Raw genomic sequence first — 26108 nt, 5'->3', positions numbered from 1 at the left:
ACAGGTTTCTTAAATTATTAAAAACTTGAAGGTCTGTAGGATGTGAGACATTAAAGTATAGAAAACTCCCTCTAGTCCCTCTAAAAACGTTTTTCTGGACAGATATACAGGATATATCACTTAATCTAAATCAATAATTTAAATGCTGTGCTAGGGGGAAAAGAGGCAAAAATACTAACTCATAGCCAAGGACAGGTTTTTCAAATAATGTTTTGTCATGAAGGACAAGTACACTGTGTACAGTACGCAGCTCAGGGAGGAGGGAGGGAGAAAAGAGGAACAAGCAGGGCTTGAATATCTTTCCAAGAGTTTCTTTTCTAATAAAACTCCACTACACTAACACTACATTATCCTTCAATCGATGTATTCATAAATACTGCATGTCCTAGTGTGTTATTTTGTCTTTTTGTTTATAATGTGAGATAAGTTGATTTAAAGGGACAGTATGGAGGTATAGTCTTTTTTTCGGTTGCTTTAATACAGCTGAAGACTTCACTTGTATTAAACTTGGCTGCAGCTCTGTTTACCCCTGAGACTCCAGAAGTGTTTTCTGGACTCATACACCTCACCCACCCTTACTCATAGTGGTGAATAGATAATGAGTGCATTTTCATATTTCTGTGAACTATCCCTTTAACTGATGTAATTAGTGACTTGTATGTGTGATAACTGAAGTTTAATTGATGTGATTAATAACTTATGTCAGTGTTTCGGTGAACTAATCCTTTGAGCATCATAAATACTTTTCTTGTTACTTCCTGCGAGTCATCTTAGTGTGTTCGGTCCTTACAAAGAAGCATGGTCTTCAACAATCCGTAAGTTAGCTAAGTTATTAGCTAACTAACATGCATTAACAAAATTGCACAAGTATGTTTGTTTACTGTCAAATGGATTATTGGTCATTTGTGTTACAAAACCTACAAATCCTCAGATTATATGCAATCAAAACTGAACTGTGTTTCTGACTATACTATCGATAATTTTAGTTTAGTTAAATTATTGTTGTCTGTCTGTCTGCTTTTTGCTGCTGAGCAGTTCGAGGATACTGGCTTTTTACAGGTGGCGCTTCTGCTGCTCCAGGTCGATGAGAAACTGAAACAAAGCGGTGACGCTGCTAAAACACTGCTGTGGGATCATTTGACATTTGACCCATTGTTATTCTGTAAACGATGACGATGCAGCCTTACTGGAGGCCAGTCTTCAGCTTGATCTACTTTTTGTTTGGTTTTCAGGCTTTGTATTCATTCAAGCCCTGAGATGGTGAGTCAGAAACAAGGCAGAGGTAGTGGCTGAGAACACAGATGAGACTGTACACTACACAACAGAAACATCCAACACACAATAACCATTTCCATTACTGAGACAAAACAACCACCTGAATTCAGGTGGACCACATGAATGAGAGGGTGTGGATGGAGGATGAGGATGGGGGAATGTAAATACTCATATTAGTAGTATTTAGAATGTGCCAGATACTGTGCAAATCCTGAGAGGGAGGCATAGATCTGTAAACAGCTCACAGCTACACTTGTACTTCTGTCGGTTCAGTGGTGTGTTCCAGAAAAAGTCATCATAATATCATCATCACTTTACTACTGTGACAAAGAATGGCATGAGAAATTTTATACCAAAACTCAGAAATGGGCTAAGACTTTAAACGTTGTTAAAAGACCAACTACAAATCCAACCAGGGAGGGACTTGTAACTGGTCTCCACTCAAAAAGAAAGCAACCAAGGAAGGAAAGACAAAAGAAAAAAGGGATTAGAATGGTGAGGGCAGAAAAGTAGCTACAAGCACAGTGGTGGTAAGACGAGGCTTGAAGGTCTACACTCAGGACCTGGACAGAACTGACACGACAACTAACCAGCCGTAGTGTAAGAGCAAGAGAGAGAGAGAGAGACCAACCAACACACAAGAAGATGGCAGAAGGCATAATTACCACGCTCATGAGTGATGACTGAGGGAGGGAGGAAAGTGCAGTAAACCAAAATGAGAAAGGAAAACAGGGGGAGGAAAAGAAGAAAGAAAGAAAAGAAGGAAGAAAGTAAGAAAGAAAGAGAGAAAGAAATTAAGAAACAAAGAAAACAATTACATATAGGGAAAAGAGACATCCGAATTAAGTTGTTTGGTCAACATGAAAAAAAAAAGGCCAAATAACAGAAAACCTGTCGAGCTTGTTTAAGGTCAGAGTAAAGAAGTGCCTGAAAATTGTTGGGGAAATTTCTTCTTTTGATTGTGGATGTGCATCTAACGTGAAACCTGTTTTGTTAATGGGGCTCATTCATACAATGAGGAAAGTATAAAAAAGAACAGCTGTTGATGACTGGTTGAGTTATCTCTATAATGGGTACAGCATGAGTAATACCCCATTGTGAGATTTAGTAATTAGTGGTTTATGAAGAATTGTTAGTTATTCAGTGTGGATGTAGGAGCCCGAAAAACTCAATGATAGAACTTGGCGACGCACACATATTTGAAAGCAGAGGATGCACCATGTTTGGAGCGGAGTGTATTTTGCTGTATTAAGCACTGAAACAGTTGATTTGTGTTTACTTAATGTAGTTGGGGTAGGTTAAATTTATAATGAGTTTTGCAGTGATTTATATTTGGATATTTAGGTTAAGTTTACTATTAACTGTTAACAGTTAATATGCTCAACTTTTGCTTCCAATTTGAAATATAAAAGCTGCTGTTATCTTCGACCGTTGTTTTGTGCATTTTGAACGAAAAAAATAATTATTTCTGGCTCCCTTAATGCAACGGTTCTAAAAGTAAAGATTTGATAACAGTATTGGCAGAAATCAAAACAATACTCAACCCTAATCATATGCATTTAAACATTACCAGTTACCTATAGTCTATAAACCAAGAAATAAAGTAACATTAAAGTAGTAATGTCACTACTGTTGGCAATATTCATGAAAGCAGTGCCCTTTCTGATGTGACGTCTCCATAACCAGTTTGTTTAAACACATCTATATTTTTCTAAGAAATTAATTTTTACATGGTTATCTATGATTCTTAATAAGTATCTAGGTTCATATCTTATGTGATAGTTCAATCATTTGGGTAAGATAATAATTAATTGAGTGTTTTACTTAATCCTCAAAGCCACAAAATGAAAAAAGTCTTTCCAAAACAGCTAATGTGACTGAAACATGAATGATCTCATGAGTGTTTGGGGATGTTTCACCTCAGCAATCAAACGTATTGGTTCAAGTTAAGAAGAGATAGTTGTTGTGGTTATGGTTTGGAAAAGATCATCCTCATGGTTAGAGGAAATTAACTTTAAGTCTTTGAAGGAGAACCACAGTCTTCTGGTATAACTTTCTACCCCCAAAGATTCACTGTGAGCTTGACTGATGACCTAACTCCACACCCACCTCTGCTCAGCCACATATATATTTATATTAATGTGTAAATGACATTGAAGTATGAGAGAATATACTGCGCCAGAATAAATTGCTATAAACCAGAAATTACTGAAATCAAATTGCTGCACCCAGTATAACTTGATAACAATTTAAGTACCAACAATAAGCTGTTTATAAAGTTAGACAATACAACAGCTTCTTAATGTGAAGCCAACACCTCTGGTTCGCCCCCTTGTGGCTGGCTAAAGTATAGATACACAATGCCCCTCCATGTTAAAGGAAGGGAAACGGACCAATTTAAGGACATGGATACTTTCTGTCATTTTAAGCAGCTCTTATCACACTGACGTATGCTCTATTGTTTCTGATGACTTTGGTTTTAATCAGTTTTGGATTCCTAAATAAACAGGCTGACCCATCATGATTGACAGCTGGGACTGACTGGTGATGGTTAAGTCTACACAGTAGTGATGGTGGCTCCACACTTTGACCACTCAGGCTCCATATGAGGTCACTTGCATAAGAAGGCAGCATTCATATCTCTGGGATATTTTGGCTTCAGTTTTCCACAATGAGAGGAGAGAGACATTTCGTCCATCTCTAAAAACAGTCTGAGGTACCAACTGTCATCTCATTGATGCATCCTAAAATCAACTTATAACTTTAAATTAATGTAGTGGTAATGTTGTAGGCTTTCTGCATGCAGGTAACTGGATCTAAAACATGACTGTGAACACTTTTGACAAATTCATACACAGAGAAGATGTAACAGGCAAATCATGGGCACATACACTTGTACAGCAGGAATCATACTTGATAGACAAAAAGGTAGTTGTCCATTGGTACCTGATTCAAATGAAAAAAAATCTGAACCAAAGGGATGACAGGGTAAACGGGACAAAGCAAAATAAAAAATGATAACCTTCATGTATTAAGAAAAATAACTACCGAGTATTTCTTCTATAATGGTCCCTTACAAAAGGATTGTCCATCCTGAAAAACACCCCCTGATGTTTTCTTGGGATACCATGAGTTCTTTACAATCTACCCCTCAGTGTTTCACTGTGAAATCAATGATCCCACCACCAATGGCCTTTGATTTTTATACAAAAGTTTAAAATGCACCTTCCTGAGATCAATTATAGACATTTAATAAATATACCTGCATCTGTTGTAGAAAAGCTGGCCTACCCTTCTTCTTGTTTAGTGATGTTTCAGAGCAACAACACTCCAACTCAGAAAAACAAATGTTTCAAAGATTCCTTCTGTTGGTATGAAACAAATCTACAATGTAAAAGTAATGAAGCTTACCTGAGCCCTCCTCTGTCACCATCCCCAGTCCTTCTGCTTTGTTCTGCCTCTCAAAAGCATTTAAATCGAGAACACTGAAACGCAGATGAGTGAAGAGTGATGGCAATCAGTACTTGACCTGTTATGGCTAAAAAACAATCAGACAACAGTAATTGGAAGTATCTCTCCTGAGATCAGTGGTTTACCTTGGCAGTACATTACATTTCATTTAGCTGACGCTTTTATCCAAAGCAACTTACAATAAGTGCATTCAACCCCGAGGGTACATACCAGGGATGACAAGAATCAAGAAAGTACAATTTCTTCAAAATAAAGCAAAACTACAAAGTGCTATAAGTAAGTGCCATTTAAGTGCTACTAAAGTGTTAGTTTCCAAAAGTTATTTTTTTTTTTTATTCAATGTATAGTCGGAAGAGGTATGTTTTTAGTTTTCGGCGGAAGATGTGTAAACTATCTCATGTCCGGATGTCAATGGGGAGCTCATTCCACCATTTAGGAGCCAGGACGGCAAACAGTCGTGTTTTTGATGAGTGCTTAGCTCGCAGTGAAGGAGCAATGAGCCGATTAGCCGAAGCAGAGCGGAGTGAACGTGCTGGGGTGTAACGTTTGACCATGTCCTGGATGTAGACTGGACCGGATCCGTTCAAAGCATGTTACACAACTACTAGGGTTTTGAACCGGATGCGAGCAGCCACTGGTAACCAGTGAAGGGAGCGGAGGAGAGGAGTAGTTTGAGTGAATTTAGGTTGGTTAAAAACCAGTCGAGCTGCTGCATTCTGGATGAGCTGCAAAGGGCGGATGGCAGTAGCAGGTAGACCTGCCAAGAGGGAGTTACAGTAATCTAGGCGTGAGATGACCAGAGCTTGGATCAGAACCTGCACCGCCTTCTGAGTGAGAAGGGGGCGTATTCTCCTGATGTTGTACAGCATAAATCTACAGGACCGTGCTGTTGCAGTAATGTTTGCAGTAAGGGAGAGTTGGCTATTGAGTGTCACGCCCAGGTTCCTAGCCGTCTGAGTGGGGGTTAACACGGAGTTGTCAAAGTTAATAGTCAGGTCGTGGATGGGAGAGTCTTTCCCTGGAAGGAAAAGTAGTTCAGTCTTGTCAAGGTTAATCTTCAGGTGGTGTTGAGTCATCCACTGAGAGATGTCGGTCAGACAGGCAGAGATTTGTGCTGCTAACTGTGTTTCCGATCGGGGAAAAGACAGGATTAGTTGGGTGTCATCGGCATAGCTATGGTAGGAAAAGCCATGTGAGTGAATGACAGAGCCGAGGGAGTTGGTGTACAAAGAGAAGAGGAGAGGACCAAGGACAGAACCTTGAGGGACCCCAGTAGTGAGAGGACAAGGTTCAGACAGAGATCCTCTCCAAGTTACCCTATAAGTGCGTTCATTGAGGTAGGAAGAGAGCAGGGAGAGAGCAGAGCCTGAGACACTGAGGTCCTGAAGGGAGGAAATGAGGATCTGGTGGTTCACTGTGTCAAATGCAGCAGAGAGGTCTAGAAGGATAAGGACAGAGGAGAGAGAGGCTGCTCTAGCAGCATGAAGCTGCTCAAAGACTGCAAGGAGGGCAGTCTCAGTTGAGTGACCTGCCTTGAAAGCAGACTGGTGAGAGTCAGGTAGCACTCTCAAGAGTTTTGGAAACAAAGGGAAGGAGAGAGACAGGTCTGTAGTTATTTACTTCAGACGGGTCGGGTTTCTTCAGGAGAGGATTTACTCTTGCCTCCTTCAGAGAATTAGGGAAACAGCCAGTTGACAGGGAAGTGTTGATTAGATGGATAAGAAAAGGAAGAAGGTCAGGAGCAATAGACTGGAGAATGTGAGAAGGGATGGGGTCAAGGGGGCAGGTGGTCGGGCGGGTGGAGGTTATCAAGGTCAGAACTTGATTGGGAGACAGGGGGGTGAAAAAGGAGAGCGAAGGGGATGAAGATGAAGTTGATGGAAGTGTGGTTATAGAAGTAGGATCAGAAAATGAAGAGCGTATGTCATCTATCTTTTTTGTAAAGTAGTTGACAAAGTGGCTTGGTAGAAGAGAGGAAGGAGGAGGGGGACTTGGAGGGTTGAGGAGGTTGGAAAAGATGGAGAAGAGTTTTTTGGGGTTAGAAAATGAGGCTTGAATTGCAGTTTGGTAATAAGTGCTTTTGGCTGTGGAAATAAAGGCAGATAAAGAGGAGAGAAGAGACTGATAAGCTAACAGGTCGTCCAGGTGTTTGGATTTCTGCCATTTCCTTTCTGATGCTCGCATAGTGGCTCTGTCGGCACGCACCGAGTCAGACAACCACGGAGCTGGGGAGGACTTGCGGACCCGTCGTGACGTAAGAGGACAGAGAGAGTCAAGAGAGGAGGACAGAGTAGAGAGGAGAATGTCTGTGGCAGAGTTAGGATGCATGAGTGAGAAAGAGTCAATGGAAGGGAGGGCTGATAATACAGAGGAGGCTAGAGAGGCAGGAGAGACGGAACGAATGTTGCGACGGACAGGTACAGACTCTGTGGATGTGGTACGGTTGTCGGTTTGAGATAGTGGGAGAGAGTAAGAGATAAAGAGGTGGTCGGAGACATGAAGTGGGGTTACAGTGAGGTTAGATGTTGAGCAGTTTCTGGTGAAAATATAGTCCAGGTGGTTACCGGCTTTGTGAGTAGGAGGGGAAGGACTGAGTGAGAGAGCAAAAGAAGAGAGTAAAAGTAAAAGATCAGAATATTGTAAGACAGTCCACTTACATGAATGTGGGGGTGAAGATTCTGTAGGACTTATGTCCTATGTGTTTTAAGAGGCAACATCTAAAGCAGACATGGGTAAAGTACAGCCCGTTGGGCTCTTTAATCCGGCCCGCCAAACTTTTTTTTTTTTTTTAAACTAACAATTTAGTAGCACTTGAATGGCACTTACTTGTAGCTCTTTGTAGTTTTGCTTTATTTTTTGAGAGAAATTGTACTTTTTTGCTTCTTGTGGTTCTGGGTTTGTACCCTCGGGGTTGAATGCACTTATTGTAAGACGCTTTAGATAAAAGCGTCCGCTAAATTAAAATTGACCAGGAGTATGGTGTATAGGGCTCGAAAGGGCACATGATCTCCCCTTTTCTTTTTCGCATTGCCCTGTAAGCCCATCTGTAAAATGAGCGGATCAAGGAAACGAAAAGTGGACATTAAGTGCAGAGTGTTTAACACGGAGTTGACAACAAAATACTTTGTCACTGAAATCCAATCGAAAGCTGTATGCCTGATATGCCGAGGTACTGTCGCAGTTTTCAAGGAGTACAACATCAGCCGTCACTTTGCTACGAAGCATGCTCACTACGATTTTTTCATGTCATTTATATTAGTTCACAAAAATACTCCATCCATCTGGTCCTGGCCAGGCCCCTCTGTCAAATTTTAGAACCCATTGTGGCCCGCGAGTCAAAAAGTTTGCCAACCCCTGATCTAAAGTATGCTCACAGACAACTTAAAGATGTGATGATTGTCAAGCAACTCATAAAAAAAAAAACTTGACCAATGATTTCTCGCTTCATGGATGTTTATACACAATGCACATCAAAGATGAATCTTCAGGGAATTATGTTGAATCCAAAATGAGAGGTCATTCTTCAGAGTTTGGATGAAACTGTGTGCCTAGGTGTTTTAGTCAGCTCCACCCTTGCTGCTGTAACTGTGTTGCTGAGCTGCTGCCTGCATCTGTCAGTCTCACCTGAAGCAGTATTGGTCTTCCCTCCACACCCTCACTGCAACTCTCTCACAGAATGATGTGAGTGTGTGTTCTGAAGTTATGTGGAAAATCACCAGATGACAAGACAGAGTTTCAGTAAAGTTTCTGTCGCTTGGCGTGTGGAGTTACCTGCACGACTGCATGAGACCAGCCAGACTCTGAAAAAAGCCCACATCCTTCTTATCTTTCAGGTAATCCAACATTTTCTGTCCGAGAGACAAAATGAGAGCTGAGTTATAGTTTACACTTTTACATGGACACAATGAACAAACATGCACATTTCACGTACTGGATTAGACTAAATATAATCCATGCAAATTCCTTTTGTTTTGTATCTTGTATGTGTTAGAATCTAGATTCATACAGACAAAATGCACTTGGAAATACTTACATCTATATTCAAAGTAAACACTTAACAATGAAAGTTTTTGCAACAGAAACCGAAGTGAGCGAACACTCTTATACCTGCTGCACTGTAGAGTTTCCTCCGTTGAGAATAGCAATGCCCAGCTTCAGAGTAGAGGCCACCATGAGACCCATCTCACCTGGTGCAGAGGAACGAGAGAGAGAAAAGAGCTGTGAATAGGTACAGTATAACAAACTAAGACTTGTTGAATGTCTCCAATTATCTGTAGAGCTCGCCTCACTGTTTTGCACAACCTGAAGAAAAAAAAATTCTATTGCACGTTGTTTCCAAAATGCTAAAAAACTATAAAAACACAAAAGTTCATAGTTATTTACAAACGGAGGATCAATATGCGTCATAACGTCTGCAACGTAAAGTAATGCAGAAAAACTGCAGCATCACCATCTCGATTGACAAAATAAAAAGAAGAAATTAGCGCATTCAACCAGGAGTCATTTGACTCTGTATGAATTAATTCCTATCGCAGACAAAGTCAGATGTAAGTGTTAGTGGAGTTTTTGACCAGTCAGTTGAAAGGGGGTTTTAGTGATGAGAATGACTATCTGGAGACACTTTCCTCCCTGTAGAGGAGAGCGGGGTAATTCGAGAAATCGGGTAACGTGAGACTGTATCTAGGCAACGGTACACATTTGTGGTCATGTGACCATTATTATATTTTCAAGCACCTCCCATTCCCTCCTTGCCATGAAGGAGAAGTTGGGGATGGTGCTGTGGTAAGTATGTTTTTTCACAAAAAATTGTTTTTAGCATGTCAAAGTAAATTTTCTTGCTTTGAACTTAATCAACTGTTGTTTCAAAACAAATTGAGTCATGTAGAAAAACTTACAACATATAAAACCATGTGATTGATGCTAGCTGAAGATTAGCCTGAAATGCTAAGAGATGTTTTTTCTAAAATGTTGGCTGTGAGGTAAAGTGAGACATGAAGCCCAAGTTAAGATTAGGGTTAAATATATTTTAGTCTTATATTACATTACATATGTTTTATTTTAATGTCATAAACATTGTAGAAAAAAAGCCATCATGCCAAGTAACTACACCAGGAAGACAACCTGGGGCCAAACACCCCTCGCAGAGATGGAGAGTGCAGCCGCTGAGGTCATGCAACGAAAGATGTCCTTAAGAAAAGCTGGAAGGGATAGAAATATTGATAAGACAACCCTCAAAAGATTCATAAAGAAAAAAGGGAAAGGGGAAGTAAAATCAGTAGCCCGGGTTGCTGTAGCTGAGGTAAAGAGTATATTCACAGATGAGATTGAGGAGGAGCTTGCCAAACACTTGAAACAACTAGCTGACCAGTTTCATGGCCTTGCTCCAGTTAAGTGCCGTGAACTGGCATTTGAATACGCAGAGAAAAGCAATATCCCTGTCCCTGCCAATTGGACAGAGAAACAATGTGCAGGTAAGCTAGGGTGTGCAAGAGATCACATGAATCATAATAATCATAAATATGCTTAATTGACCAATCCCAATGATTCTGTTACTAGACCGATATTAGTTTTGGAATGTGTGGTTGTCAATCCAGCTGTCAGGATTATAACTATTACAACATGTTGTTTTGCTAGTTTTAAAGTGGAAAAAGTAAGTGGATCACTTTACCCCAGGGGTGTCCAAACTACGGCCCGCAGGCGATCTGCTGCCCACCATCCATTTTAAATTGGCCCGCCTCAAAACAAGATTTATAAAAAAATATATATATTACAAATATATTATACTAACAATTTAGTAGCACTTAAATGACACTTTGTAGTTTTGAATTAATAGTTGAATGCACTGATTGTAAATCGCTTTGAATAAAAGCGTCAGCTAAATGAATTTTGATGTAATAGGCTATGGCCCACTGTATTGTACTCCTCAGTTTAAACACTAGGTGGCACCCAACTCACCCCTGACCTGCCAGCTGTCCCTCAGAACCCCGCCACGCCCCCGCCCTGAGCCGCGATTGAGCGGAACTGTCAACTGTCCACTTCAGGGCATGGGGGCATGGTGGCATGAGTAGCCCAGACCTTTGAATTTTTTTCTTTATGTGGCCCTCTGGATAAAAAGTTTGGACACCCCTGCTTTACCCCCTTGATTTCTCTGGTCTGTCTCACTTTACCCCTTAGCTGGGGTAAAGTGAGACACAAGACCACTTTTTAAAAAACAATCATATTTTCACTGCCCTTTGTCCTGAAGACATTCTGATAATTTCGATTGCTAGGAAACATCCTGAATTAATGGGAAATTTGTAAATTTTACTGATATATAATTTTTACTCGCCTAGAGGGGAGCAAATCTAAAAAATGTCTCACATTACCCCGCTCTCCCCTATTCCTCGTCAACACCTTCACAGGTCAAAGGAAAGTAAACAATCCAAACACTTCTCGAGTCATCATTCTCACCCGAAGAACCTCAGACATGCAATTCATCATGGTTGTAGCATTTAAATGAATGTGTTAAAATGGAGAAATAATATTCTGACTATTGACCTTATTTTGATTGAGACATTATTTTGGTTATGATATTAACATGAGTTGCTTATTATTATATGATTAGATCGTGTACATGGTCAGAATACTCCACACTAAATTTGAGCATTGCTTATTCTGAGTTTGATAGGGTAAACATAGTCCCTGTTGCAGGTGTAGTAACATCAGATTCCTATGAGCTTCAATTCACTGCTCTCTACAGAGTCATTGTCAAACTTTCTGAATGGTGCACCTGATTTTGGTTGTTTTGTAAAAATTGTCACTGTGGCCAAAACTATCTGAGAAGAATCACTGAGGAGTTGAACCAACCTTTGCTTGCACTGATGGTTTGCAGGACCATCTCAGCAGCTCCTCGGTCATGTAGACGAGCCTGCTGATACAACAGCTTTTGCTTCTCCATCTCCTTCTCCTATTCATAAAAGAAAAATCACTTTCCAGTCTGACAAACTGTCGCAAAAACAGTTGTGGCAGGAGACGACCACGAAGGCTGACGGACAAACACCTACCTCAAAACTCTTCACTTCCTCTCCATCCTCATCCTCTTCATCGTGGCAACTCTGAGGGCAGAAGAGAGATGGAAAGAAATGGGCAACAAGGGCTTTGTCACTATTATCACAGTCATTAGCATCTGGTCACTAAAATAAGTTACAGTTTCTGGCATAATGAGTTACAACAGCTTTGTTAGTCTGGTACCTTAGCCATGATGTCAGCGTAGGCCATGTAAAGAATATCCTCATCCAGTTTACTGCAGTAGGAAACACACACACACACACACACCAATTAGCAGAACTTGACAAACCCCACTATTGGCTGAATATGAAGCTTATTATTCTAGCATTTGTTTAAATGGTTACTGTGGAGCTTTGTCTTTGTCCCGATAACAATGAACCCAACTTTCAGCCACAAGTAGCTCATTGTTTGGATTCAAACATGTTGATGAATGGTGAACGGAGCTGATAAGTGAGTCTGATACATCCAGATAAACAGCAGATAGGTGACTACCCTTTTTTGCCATCAAGGCCAATCAGCTTTAGAGTGACCCGCCTGAGGAGAGAAGGCTTGGACATGCTCTGACTTCTTTTAAATCACTTCTTAAAACATAGTTTACAGACTTGCCTTCAAGTGAATTTACATTTTTTTTAATTATTTTTATTTGTATTTGCTGCTTTTAGGTGATGCCTGTCTTCAATGTTCTTACTATGATATTATCAAAACAGATCCTATAACTGAGACTTGTGTCAGTGTAACATGTGAGAACCTACCACTTCTCTGTGAGGGCTGTTCTGCTGAACAGCTGAATGAGTTGATGCAGAGGATCAATGTGCTTCACCCCTTCCTCCTCTTCAGAGGGCTCTTGTTCACCTGGTTTCTGACATGAGCACACATTCACAATCAGAGGAGACTCAGCGGTACACACTGTAAAAGAGTCACAAAGTTCTGCCGAGGGCGAATAACATATTCATAGTTCATAAAATGAACTAACAGCGAGGTCCTCGATGAGTTTATCTTCAAAGTAGTGTTCCTCTGCCTCGATCCAGGACTTCTCATAACCCTGCAGGAACAAGTTCACAGCCCGGTGCCTAGTTTGGGGAGATACAGGAAGAAGAAATCCCTTCATAATCATATATTCACTGCTTTATAAGATATAACAGATGTGCAGATCTAAATAATAATGTACGGTATGGGTGTGGTAATGTGTGTGTGCCTGTATAAGTTACCTGGGCAGGTTATAGAGCGGTGCCATCCTGAAGCAAGCGACCACTGCTCTCTTCCTCTGTTTGGACAGTAGTTTGTGCCACACTGCCTTCTTACTGCGCTGAGGGTGCTCCACCTAAACACACACACACTAAACTCAGTGGGTAGTGGGGTCACTGTCTCAAGACCATATCTACTACACTGGCTTCAAACGATAGCTTTTCCTTGAGAAGCAGTTCTTCTCCGGGAGGATCACAGATACACATCAAATCGATACAAATATGAGACACTCACCTGATCTAGGTGGAAGAGGACTTGAGCGATGTCCAGGACTCTCTCCACGGTCTTCTCGGGGTCAGACGTGTCCTCATAGTGATTAGGGAGGTCCCTGTACAGAGCCATCTGCCATCGGATTGCTGGGTCCTCCAGCTGTAAAAGACAAACATATACAATCAAAATCAAAAAATAAACAGATCTAAATATATATATATATATATATATATACGTGTTTTTTCTATAGGTTGTGAGACAAAGACTCAAACCGCCCTTTACAAAAACACAAGATTAAATTAATCATTATTCAGAACAACCGCTTTCAAATGTATCTTTACTACAACGCAAATATACAGTCTTAATTTTTACCACATATACTTACCTTACCTTGATCTTTTTATATTCCCAAACAAGGGACTTGACTGTGTTCTTACCTTTCCTTGTAGATGGAGATTGTTCCTGATGATCTCTCTGACTTCATCCTCTGTATCTTTCTGTTGACAGAGCAATAGTACAGTTTATGAGGAGATCAAGCTAAACCTGCAGATGGGGCTTACCACTTGGCTTTGGGGTTAAGAACAACAGTGTCTCTCTGTCGGCCAGTGTTGCATCTCTCTTTTCATCATTGCTGTCCACTATCTCTATCTAATAAAGGCATAAAATGGCATAGTAGTATTGAGAAGTTAACCCTTTAGATTGCAGGTCATGAATGATAATTTGTATTTCTAGTGACACCTGTTTCTGAAGAAACCAGTTAGACTACTGTCTCAACTTCCTGCATTTGATGCGAAAGTCTGAACTATCAGGCTACATTTTTGTGGAGATGAATTGTTTGCAATATGAGCAACACAACTTAAAATGTCAGTCAGTCAGCTGAGGTGTTCCTGTTCACACAGATCATTCAAATCCCAGACCTGTAACTTAAATTTGAACATGTTAGCATCTTGTTATACAGAAGGAATGGATCTGCCACATATTAAAGCAGACATCAAAGCTTAAAATATAAATATTATATTTGATACCTGGGTGAAGCGGTTCTTAGCCAGTGTGATGAGCTCTTGTTCTCCGGGGGCACAGATATTGAGCCCAACAGGCAGCAGACGCTTCAGAGTAGCAACGATCAGACTCGTCTGCATCGAGTATCGATCTCCCTTCCTCTTCATTTTCTTCCTCTCCTGGTCTGAAACTATCCCCTGTGGAGAATCCACCATCACAAGAAAAGGGATGAACACAGCCAGGTGTTTCATTCACATGACACAAATGTGAGGTCACTGTTGGTTATTGATTGTAATGTGCATAAATGTTCCTGCTGCATCATTTCGATGTTTGCTCAGGTGACATCATTTCATTACAAGATTAATAAACATGAATACTGCCAAGGACCAAGCCAGACTGCAGCACATCATTCGCTCCGCCGATAAGGTGATGTTCGGAACCTGCCCTCTCTCCAAGGACCTGCTCTATCTCCAGGACTCTGAATCGTGCAGGTAACATTGTGGCTGACCCCTCCCACCCTGGACATGGACTCTTAGAGCTACTTCCCTCTGGCAGGAGGCTGTAGGCCATCAGGCCACAAAAACAGTCTTTCTCCCCAGCTGCTGCTGGCCTCATCAACAAGGCCTGGGTCTCTATCACTGCACTCATGTCCGTGCCTGTGACTCTGACACTTCAACTTCCCGTGGCAAACAACAGACTAACTGTACTTTGCACAATCAAGTCTCTAGTGTTTACTTACTACATATTGCACAATCCCTCCCCTGGTGTTTAGAGAATTTTTTTTATATTTAATTTTGTTTCCCATTTTAACATTTTTTATATTTTCAAATTTTTTACAAATACACCACAGCAAATTCCTTGTATGTGTAAACCTGCTTGGCAATAAAACCGGATTCTGATAAATCCTGTGTTGATACAAACACACACATATTCACCAGCCTCCATGTGCCCTTACCTTTGACATCTTACACTTGGTGTCAGTGATCAGGAAGGACATGTTGTTGATTTCATTCTGGACCACAAAGTTCTGCTCCTCTCTCTTGAAGTTCTGCAGAAAAATTATATAAGGACCCCATTCATCATTCAGGTATATACTGTACCACTCATTACACATTAACAGAGACAAATGCATACAAATATATGGTAAAAATGGGAATGTTTGATTTGTATTGATGATGTAAAGTTGAACCAGGCATGTGATGGACTGGTAATGACTCTCACAGCAGACAGCCTCTAGTGTAACCTTCACAGCCTCTCATGGTCACTATACACCAGGACTTGATATATCAACTCTAAATCTTGGGGCTAGAGTTTTAAATACAAAAATTCCAGAGATCACAATCATGAGACACAGAGTAACATGGACATCTCATCACCATAAGCATGACCTTCAGCAATCCATCGTCTACCACAGGGCATAGCGATTATTCACACTCAGATTGATGGATTCAGCCTATGGATAATTAACGCTCGCCCAATCTACCTCCCCAATCATGTATTTGGACTGTGGAGGAACCCAGAGCACCTACTGAGAACCCATGCTGACATGGGGCCAACATGCAAACTCTACAGGTCCAAGCCGAGCTGGAATTCGAACTGGGAACCTTCTTGCTGTATGGACGGAAATGCTAAACACTGTGGAGACCTATTACAGGACCAATTCATTCAAATATTTTTCTGGTATGGTATTTTCCAACCATACGAGTCACGGGGGGGGGGGGGGGGGGGGGGACCGTCTTTGTACTCTGTCCAAAGTGCTTGTCAAAGTGCTCCTACCATCGGATTATGTGTGTCAGTGTCCAACCATCTTTAACACTTTCTCAAACCAGTGATGAGACATCCACACCCACTTCATGCTGTGGTTGGCCAGCTATGAGGCCGTTTAGATCAAGTATAAGCACATTGGATTTCTCCTGGGGTTTGGGTTACAAGCTTGTTCAGAGAGACTATAAAAACTGAGAGGACTACACTCTAGGGACAAGTTAACAAACACGTAGGGCTCAAGGCTGCTGAAAGTTCCATGAAGTGTGATCAGTGTGATGGAGTAATTCAATCAGGTACTAACGATCAAAATCATTAGTCCGTGGAGTTCTAAGAAAATGAATGTAAACAGTGTTCTCTTTATACACTCAGACAGTCCCACCATCAGAGCTGGATTGTGATTGTGATTGTATATCATGACTGTGATGGCAGATTGCCCTGACTGATTCCTTCATCTCATTTCACATGTTATTTTGTATAAATCTTGTTCATTTTGTTGATGTGCTCTGTTTGCTGCAATATCCATTGCACTTCTTTTCATCCTTACCCACGACTGAGGTTTCTACACTTTTTCTCCCTCGTTTTTGTTGTGCAGTTTTTTAAACTCTAGAATGTCAAATCTTGCTAAGCCCTATGAGACAAATTTTGATTAGTGAATATGGGCTATTCAAATACAATTTGAGTGATGATTGATTTTCAGTGATCTCTTACATGAGACTTTGCCCAGAAGATGAAAACCTCGGCTACCATGCGGAACAGCTCCTCTGCCTCTGGGTTGGACTCTTTCAGCCATCTGGCCCTGTCAGTGGTGAATAAAGGGAGTCAGTGAATCATTGCACTTCTGCAAAGATGGTTGTTGGAAACAGGAAAGTACAGGAAGTTGTCATTCGGAGCAGTATACCTGTTGTAGTCAACAAATCGGATGAGGAGCGGGTAGAAGGCATACAGGTCTCTGACCAGTATGGTAAACTGGTCCATGATGAGGAGCTCTGTCTCTGACATCTCACCCCTCCCCTCTGCTTTGCTGTGTTCCTCATCCATCAACACAACTGCTGCTTTCTGCAGATACAGGAAAGGATTGACATCTGTTTAATTACTGTAAATGCTGTTCCTAAATGCTGTGTTAAATTAACTTCTTGATGTGTCCTCTTACTCTTGTAGTTCCCGGTATTTGTGTGACATTGGCAGGTAAATGTACATTCATGTTAAACAGCAGTTCAATATCACATCATTATGCCTGAAGCTGCAGGAATATAAATGAGACATTTCAAATTTGAGTTGTCAGTACAACGTGGTAGATTTATCCAGTTTTCAGCCCAGATCCATTTCCTGCACACCGAGTCACATTTGTATTCTTGCTGTCAAGTCATTTAACCTGCTGCAGTTTTTAACCAGACACTGTTTTATGTAATTGTGTTGTAACACTAAAATAGGAATGTACAACTTATTATAAAATGACAAGACTCACCTTTTTGAGTTTCTCCATCAGAGGCAGGAAATGGGTCTTGAGCAGCTGAGCTTTGGCTTTACTGATGATCGGCTGAGAGAAAACTTAGGGGGCAGGGACAGAGATGAGGGAAGAGAGTTAAAAATACATACATAGGTGTGTGTTCGTGTTTTCGTTGCGTGTGTGTGGTCCAGGTATTACTGATTTTGTTGGGACCTAAAGTTGGTGAAACAGTCACATTATGGGGACTTGGGGACAAAAAAACATGTCCCATTACGATATTCATTAAATTCTAAGGTAAGGACATGTTTTAAGGTTAGGTTAAGGATAAAGTTAGATTTAGGTTAAGGTTAGGGTAAGAGTTAAGATTCAGCAAGTAGTTAGTATGGTTAAAGTTGGAGTAATCCTCCAGAAAATGTATTTAAGTCAGTGTAATGGCCGATGAAGTCACGGAGACAGTTTGCAGTTTGTTGTCTAATCTGACAATCCTGTTTGTGTTCAATTTCAAAGGTGTTGATCTGAAGGATGTAGCTTGTGCTGCGGTAGAACTGTTAATATAATTTCGCCTACACTCATTAATATACAATTATCCGCACTTCAGCAACAATCAGCACTTCTGAAACAATTTGAATAAAATCTGAACTTTAAAACATTCATTGAGGAGGATAAAATGCAGGACTCTTTCAGTTTTAGTAATATGTTCCTACTAAAACATATTATATTAAACATATATTAGTGTGTCTGTTACACACAAACTTATTGGTCATGTTTACCGGCCAGTCTCTTCATCCAGGCCCCCTCATCTATTCCCAGGTTATTGTAGATGATCTTGAGAATGTTTCCCAGCAGAGTGTTCATGTGGTCCGAGGTCACGGAGGTGCAGCAGCTGTTGCCTTTGTCCGAGTGGCTCTCTGGTCCATGTTCCCACCAGTGAGACATGTAGCTGCACAACATGGGCAACACCACCTGCAGAAAAAGAAAGAAAACATAGGGTTAAAGGTTTGAGGCCCCTTCCCCGTCCTGACACAGGGATTTGAGGATTGTTTCGTCGACAGATTGAATGCAAACCACACACATAGTTCTGCAATTCTGTTACATGCTTTTTTCATTTCTCTTTATTTCCTACCTCCATGACATGGGGCATCTGAGTGTATCTCATGCCAGACTCTGCCAACTCCATAATCTCTTCCAGGGACTTGTCCAAGTTAGGAATCACAGCACAAACCTCCCCGACATGACCTGCGTGACCTTGAACGGGGAGGAAGAAAGAGAAATGCACTTAGAATCTTTCTTACAATTACACCATGTTTTGGTAATATCAACCAGTGATTCCTGTTGTCCTTTCACCAAAATCCCCTTTGCTCAACCCAATAGAAGAGTTGTTCTTTGCATGCAATGTGGAAGGCCTGTGGTGAAATGGTGTGGAGCCGTGGCAAGGCTGGATCTAACAAATCCAAGACTTTTCTCCTGTTAGCTGTGGGGAGGTCCTCTGGCCTGACCCAACATGGAGATGTGATGCTGAGGCCTAATAATCACTATTCACTAGTCTTTGGACTTTCGTAGTATCTTCCGAACAATTGTGGAAAATGGAACCTGAATACAAAGCTTCATAACTACTTTGATACATTAATGCTACTAAGTTTGTCTTAGATAGCTGATACTTGTTATATACTGTATATTATATATCCGATGTGTCATCAGCAGCTCGTGCACACTGCTTGTGCCGACAGCTGTCTTTCTTTAGCGTCCCAGCTGTAGTGATTACAAATAACAGAAAGAGCTCGGCCCTCGGCACCATACTCCTATTTTAATCTCTCAGTACCGTATGGAGGACTGAGTTGTATATAAAACGAGAGTAAATCTCTGGCAATAGAATTACATCAATAATCGCATGTCTTGTACGTCTAAAATTATCCTTCCCCTAATCTATGTAGAAGACAAGCTCAGAGTGCAGCTAAACAGCCAAATGAAAACCACATTCTTCCGTACCGCCTCTGCCTTTAGTTCCTTTGCTGTTGTAGATGGAGAAACTGTTGAACTTGTTGATGTGTGGCTCAAGAAAAGCAACGGGGAAGGCTGCTGAGAAGGCAGCGAGACACTTTCCTAATGCTGGACGCTGTCTGGAGAGGAGAGGAGAGAGGACAGGACAGGAAAAGGACAAAAGAGGAGAGGGCAGAGGAAAGGACAGAAGAGTAGAGGAGAGGAGAGGACAGAGGAAAGGACAGAAAAGTAGAAAACAGGAGAGGAGAGGAGGGGACATGAGAGGACAGAAGAAGAGAGGAAAAAAGAGAAAAGTGTAGAAGAGGAGAGGTTAAAGATTTTCATTATTTTCATGATCTTTAATTTATTAAAATTATAAGCAAGGTGAAACAAGTTGAGACATTTAATAGTTAGGTAATAAGTTTTTCTGAAAGATATTTGTAAGGTATTCTCATACTGCACCTCTCTACATAGATGCTTTTGTTGGTTCCCAGAAAGTAGAGGCTGTTTAGGATTCTGTAGCATGAGACCTGGACATCATCCACTGGAGGAAGAGAGGCAAACAAAAACACTTTTTCAGTTTACATTTTAAAATAAAATAGAAATTCCTCTGTATTCGAATAAAACTAAATGACTTCTATATTGGAAATCTCACAATTCTGCATTGAAAAGGTTTTAACTGATATAAAATAAAAAAAATGTCAACTCTTCACTAGGAAATACATATTAACAAGCAGGATTTCACCCTGGATGCCTGAATAAAGTAAGTGGGTACTCACATATGAGGTCCTCTCCGAACATGTTCTGTCCGATGTGCTCGAACAGGGAGGACAGGACAGGCAGCAGGGCGAAGGTGGTGTAGTTGATGATCTGAGTGACACCTCGTGGCTGCTCTCTGCTGTGGGTGAACTGACCCAGCTTGAGGTTCTCTTGTGTCTTCTCCAGATCCTCTGCGGCGCTGTCAAAGTACGACCGCAGGGCCACCTTCACTGACTCCAGACCAGTCTTCATCACTGTCCTGATGTATGGGGAGAGTTAAGTTTTCAGCAATTATCTACACAAGGGATGGTTTATTCCACCAACTGATAGGACTGTAGAATCAGTCATGAAAATAATCAATTCAGTGAAACTTTCAGTGGTTTAACAGAGCTCCAAATGCCCAACTAAATTAAGACTGCGGGGTATATTTGCCTCATTATATCCAGCTTCTGGAACTGTAAGCTTGTAAGATTTCCTCACTGAAATCTGAGAGTAACCCTGGTCCTTTATGACTCCTTAGTCATGTGAAAGATCTTGATGACAGTGATTTTTTATTACACATCTCATGCTGTATGCCAACGCTGATGTGAAATGTAATATTGGTGGTTTCAGTGAAGCTTGAGAAAGAGCACAGACTTCTACAGATTCCGCGATGCTAATGGTGAAACATTCACTCCGTCTATCTTGGCAAAAGCCACATTTGGTACAGATGAATTCTATGATGGCCATGTGCAGCAGTTATAGGCTTAATGTCATCTACATGGGTTGTACAGTCAGGGCCGGTCTATCCTACAGGCGACATAGGCGGTTGCCTAGTGCGCCACTCAGAGGGGGGCGCCAAAAACTGCGCCGAGGAAAAAAATAAAAAATAAAATAAGACATAATATATATTTATTTTTTTTGCTGGGCAGAGTTTTTTGCGCCCCCTGGCCCAAGTAATTTAAGTAGTTTCATTAGAGAAATCAGTGAATGACCGCAGCACTCAAGTGGAACGTTTGGCACGGCATTCAGTTCCTCATCCAGACTGCACTGTCAGGTGCAGTCTGGATGAGGAACTGAATGCTCCATGTCTTTACTGCTGCTGCATTCACCCAGTTAGTAGTGGGTGAGAGTCACCTACGTTAGCTCCTAAAGCTTCGGTTGATCACCACGGGTGTAATTGAGACGTGTTGATGTTGTTTTGATTTTCTACTTAGACTGGTAATAACTTAGAAACTCGCGCATTAGGTGGGCGGGGCTACATTCGCCTGTATAGGTGTTTATTTTACCTGCGCCTTGCAGGCGGGTCGCGATAGTATATTGTTTACTTAACAGTGTGTCGTTCAGCTCCGACACACACAGACTCTGTAATTAAGTCATGTATTGTTATTGTGCCTTATAAAGACCAGGAGTGAAGCTTGCCTAGAGCGCCAAATTTGCTAGGGCCGGCCCTGTGTACAGTTGAGATTTAGTGGGCTAAACATACATATTGCACCTTTAAATGCAATCCCTGCTGTGATGACAAAACACGTGTCACAGTGATTCTGTCATTACCTGGCATCCAGGCTTTGTCCCAGTATCTGCAGACAGTTGACGATGGATGTGGCATTGTTACCTGGAGACCAGAGAGGATAACACGATACACAAACTGGTCAGAATTTGCGGCCCTTATCATTCAGGCCCAAAAGACACACAGACACACACATGCACGTCTCTCTATAGTTGTGAAGACACTGATTGACATAATGCATTACCTAGCCCAAAACCAAATGTTCGCCCTCAAACAGCCCGTTGAAGTGGTTAGGACCCGTCACACACAGACACAGACACACACAAACAAGACTGACGCTGCTTGTTGAAAAACCAACTTGAACTGCCTGAAAAAAAAAATCTGAGGAACCCCTTTATGATGATTGTCTTTTTAATGAAAAACACAGAGGAGCATCATTTTCAAAGAAAAGGATGTTCCATTTACATTGTTTAAATGTAATGCATAAGTGATTTTAAACTATACAATATATTTATTATTTACTTAAATTGTATACTACCATATGAGGTGGCGGAATTAACATATACAGTTTCACCATTGATCATATTTAAATAGCCTAATTAAACCAATAATCTATATTTAAATGTTAGATTTTAATAGTCCAAAGTATGTCTTTGTCTCCACTTGTATCAAGGTTGAATCTGCATTAGAAAACCTTTTAACATTGAAGAAAATGACAAATAGGAAGTGCAACAATTTACTTTATACAACAAGTTCCATCACCGACCACACAACACACAGGTGCTGTGCAGAGTATAGTGTGAACACACCCACAATATCATGCGTGCATGCACACACACACACACACACACACACACACACACACACACACACGCATGCACACACGACTATTAAGAGCCACATACTGTCAGATCATTTCTCAGGCTGTGCAGTTTGATGATTAAGGTATAAATCATATAGTCCCTGTTCAAATATGTGGCAGAAGTTGTGTAAACCCTCACAGGGCCTGTTCTTGACCTACTCAAACATATTAACATGGAGATGTTTTGAGGCAGCTTTGCTCTTCTAGACTTTGGCCAAAACCAAACATGTAAGTAACATTCATGTACTTCCTGTGCATCTTGCCTGTTTGTATATTGCCCTGGGAACCTCAGGGTGACTTTGAGCCTCCATCCTGATTTTTTCCCAAATTGAATAAATCCATGCCCACCAGTGGACCCTACAGTGTTCTGTGGAGAAGCAGCTGTTGCATATGGTGTGCCCAGTTTGCACTTTGCATGTGAATGTAGAGAATACCACAAGTGATTTATATCATGGGTTTGGCAGACTCTTGTCCTCTGTTTAGGGGATATCTACTCTATCAGAGCATCTAAATGGTCTGTCTCACATGTAGGCTTTTAAAAGGTGGATCTTCAATCATAGCTCATGCTCATAATGGACATGTGTCATTCACACACACATTAGTGTGAGAGGGGTTTGGTTGTTGTCAAGATAAGCTTGTCTGGCAAAATGGGAGTCTCCATATCCTGCAGTAAGACCGATATCCAATTAATAGGCAGAGGTTGATGACACAGACATCATGTTTGCAATGTTTCTTTAAATATGAAAAAAGGGTGTAATGGGTCAACTAAATAATATGCTTGGCCTTTATTTAGATTTGCAATAAAAATTATATATTTTATGGTCACCAGATATAAAAAGTGATATTTACCACATTTAGAAGAACCACCTGAAAGCAACAACAGAGAAATTGTCTGATCCAAATGGATTATGGGATACCGAGTGCTGAAGGATCACAATAGTTGAGTTCTTCATTTTTTCCTAAAATCAGGCATAAATGCAGGAAGCTTTAAAATGAGACTTTTAAAGGCTGTGTGAACCCACATTGAAAGTGTCACTCTGAGATTAGGACATGTAATATCTACATGAAGAGCTGCCATCACGTTAATGGGGGCGTTATGAGGATGGTGGGGGGAATGAATTTGGTTGGATATTATATTGACACCTAATTTTAATTCCTAATTGTGATGGCTTGTGTTCACTCATTAAAAAAAAAAAAAGTTTACTTTAGATTCAAAACAGTGAGTTTCCCTGAAAGGTGACAGGTTTTAACCCCGGCTTCGGTTGGCATGCCATGAGTCATGGGTCCACTCATACTGCACAATATCTAACACTCAGCACTTGTGTAATGTCTCACCAACCAAAAAGCATGACATACAAACCATCCTTACCAAACAAGGATATCCTATGTCTGACAAGAACTCCCAGTTTGCAGAAAAGACTGAAAAGATTCAATGGAAGGAGAGAGGAGGAGGTGGAGAGGGAAGCAGAGAAATAGATAAGAAATAATCAAATGAGACAGACCCAGGGGAAAAGTGCAGGAGGTATTGTATATAAAGTCTCATAACCTGGTTTTAAGAATTCCAACAGCTTGTTGACTGTCATAAACGTTTTGTGATTTCAAAATATTAGTTTTTTAAGAAAAATACAAAAGTTAAAGTGCTATACCCAACGAAACTGCCATCACTGGCTCCTTTGCCACACTCACCTGGTCACCATCTCCTTCTCCTTGTTGGAGGCATGGCCACCACTGCTGATTGGGTGAATGGCTGTGGACAGGAAGTACAGCCTATGGTTTTTAAAGTACTGATCCACCAATGGCAAGACAACCTGTGGGTTAAATAGCAGAAACACACAGTGTAATTAACACTGTCCTTTGAAACAGACAAAGTAAACAGTCCAACCCATGTCCTTAGAAATTATAAAAAAATTCTGCCTTCATCAAGGACAGAATGTTTAACAGCATGTAGAGGTGAAACCAAAACATCTAAATCACCCCCTGGTGGCTGGATGCAGTACAGGTCATAAACCCTGCCTCTTCCATGTTAGCAGATGGGACATGGACCAAGTTATTAAGTCAAAGTACATGCTGAATAAACTTTTGCAAAGATGGTTTCTGTCATTTAGGTATTTCCTATCCCACTGACAAACGGGCAACTGTTCAAGTTTCTGATAAGTTTGGTTTTAATGTTTTGAGATGTCATGATTGACAGCTGAGACTGACTTGTGACTGGTTGAGTGTGTGTCTTGGTGGGACCACTCCACAATCTGAGGAATGAACTGTGATGTGATTCCCTGACTTTTCCTCTGGCACCATAATCAGGTCACATTTGAATTTGTCCAATACTTGTTTGTTGCTAAGTAGCAAGTTAGTCAAAGGTTTGGACCAATATTTCTGATATATTAAGGATAATTTTTAAGAAGACATTTAATTTACTTGAATCTTCAGATCTAAATACTGCTGACACACTTATTCATCAAAAACAATGTTGTAAAGCACACTGTCAGTTTCAGTCGTTGCCTCAGGCTCTGCAACCCCACTTGAATGTTGAATACAGTGTTACATTTTAATTAGACAACATTTTGTACACAGGGAGAATTGTCAAGCACCAAACAGCCAGATGTACTTGAATGTTTTTCTTCTATAAGATTGAAAATACATGAAAAGACATACCCAATTTCCCAACTAACACTCATGAGATGAAAAACAGATGATGAGTTCTGACCTTTCCAAAGAACTTAATCTGCTGCTCATGGGGAATCGTCTCTCCCTTCACTCTTGTTCCCAGATCTAAATGAACAGGAGAGCAGAATCGCATGATAAAACCTGGATAGCACAACCTGGTGACATTCACATCAAGAGCACCGAGGGAAGCACACTTACTACTCAAAATAAACTGTTTATTTTCTAAGGCACCTGGGTACATTGTATTTGCTTTAGCAATTTATCGCATAAAACTCTTTACCATGAATATGGATTATAACAGATAAACAGCTATTGTGTGTGGCTACTATAAATCATAGAGGGATCTAAAATACTATTCCTGTGCAAGAGCTTATGATAGAAAACCCTTTATTCTTCTGAACTCGGGTCAATTGAAACAATTAGATTTTCACACAGACAGATAAATTGTGCTAATGATCAGGTAACCACCCACACATTTCACTCTGCACCAGCCATTGTGAATCTAATTTAAATAATATCAAGATTTAATATTCACCTACATAAATAAAACCTTGCATGCACATTCCATCGTATTAATGGATGAACTGTCATATGTTTATCTTTCATTCGACAGGAGATGATTCTCACCAAACTCCATCATGTGTTGATGGGCCTGGTCCACGTATGTGATGAGCTGCTGGAGGAAGGTGTAGGCAAATCGTTTCTCTATAGCTGGAGTGTCCAGCTCCTGGGACTTTACACCTCTGGGAACAAGACACATTACATCAAAATGATAGACTGATATTGTTTTGGAAAGACACTTATTTTTCAATTTTGCTACGTTAATTTAATCCAATTTGTATAGGGAAACGATATACATTATCAAAATACACTTTACATAGAAGGTAAATACCTTAACA

General features: G+C 40.8%; 1 protein-coding gene across 1 annotated transcript in view; it reads right to left on the bottom strand.

The window, feature by feature from the left end:
• The window catches only part of LOC133931767 (ryanodine receptor 2-like), a 109924-nt gene that overhangs the window by 24741 nt on the left and 59075 nt on the right, over positions 1–26108 (bottom strand). Inside the window, exons 64-89 of the mRNA XM_062378721.1 lie at positions 25837–25952; positions 25250–25314; positions 24232–24353; positions 23915–23964; positions 21728–21788; positions 20215–20453; positions 19898–19979; positions 19430–19575; positions 18582–18694; positions 18229–18421; positions 17477–17559; positions 16910–17067; positions 16720–16807; positions 15203–15295; positions 14274–14444; positions 13686–13745; positions 13273–13407; positions 13002–13114; positions 12767–12863; positions 12546–12652; positions 11977–12028; positions 11790–11840; positions 11593–11692; positions 8854–8933; positions 8518–8594; positions 4687–4760 (exon numbers count right to left, since the gene is read on the bottom strand). Coding sequence (XP_062234705.1) covers positions 4687–4760; positions 8518–8594; positions 8854–8933; positions 11593–11692; positions 11790–11840; positions 11977–12028; positions 12546–12652; positions 12767–12863; positions 13002–13114; positions 13273–13407; positions 13686–13745; positions 14274–14444; positions 15203–15295; positions 16720–16807; positions 16910–17067; positions 17477–17559; positions 18229–18421; positions 18582–18694; positions 19430–19575; positions 19898–19979; positions 20215–20453; positions 21728–21788; positions 23915–23964; positions 24232–24353; positions 25250–25314; positions 25837–25952 — 2726 coding nt within the window. The remainder of the gene's footprint in view (positions 1–4686; positions 4761–8517; positions 8595–8853; positions 8934–11592; positions 11693–11789; positions 11841–11976; positions 12029–12545; positions 12653–12766; positions 12864–13001; positions 13115–13272; positions 13408–13685; positions 13746–14273; positions 14445–15202; positions 15296–16719; positions 16808–16909; positions 17068–17476; positions 17560–18228; positions 18422–18581; positions 18695–19429; positions 19576–19897; positions 19980–20214; positions 20454–21727; positions 21789–23914; positions 23965–24231; positions 24354–25249; positions 25315–25836; positions 25953–26108) is intronic.

The sequence above is a fragment of the Platichthys flesus genome, chromosome 20, assembly GCF_949316205.1.
Source record: "Platichthys flesus chromosome 20, fPlaFle2.1, whole genome shotgun sequence".
Lineage (NCBI taxonomy): Eukaryota > Metazoa > Chordata > Actinopteri > Pleuronectiformes > Pleuronectidae > Platichthys > Platichthys flesus.
This window is presented reverse-complemented; position numbering and strand designations above follow the sequence as displayed.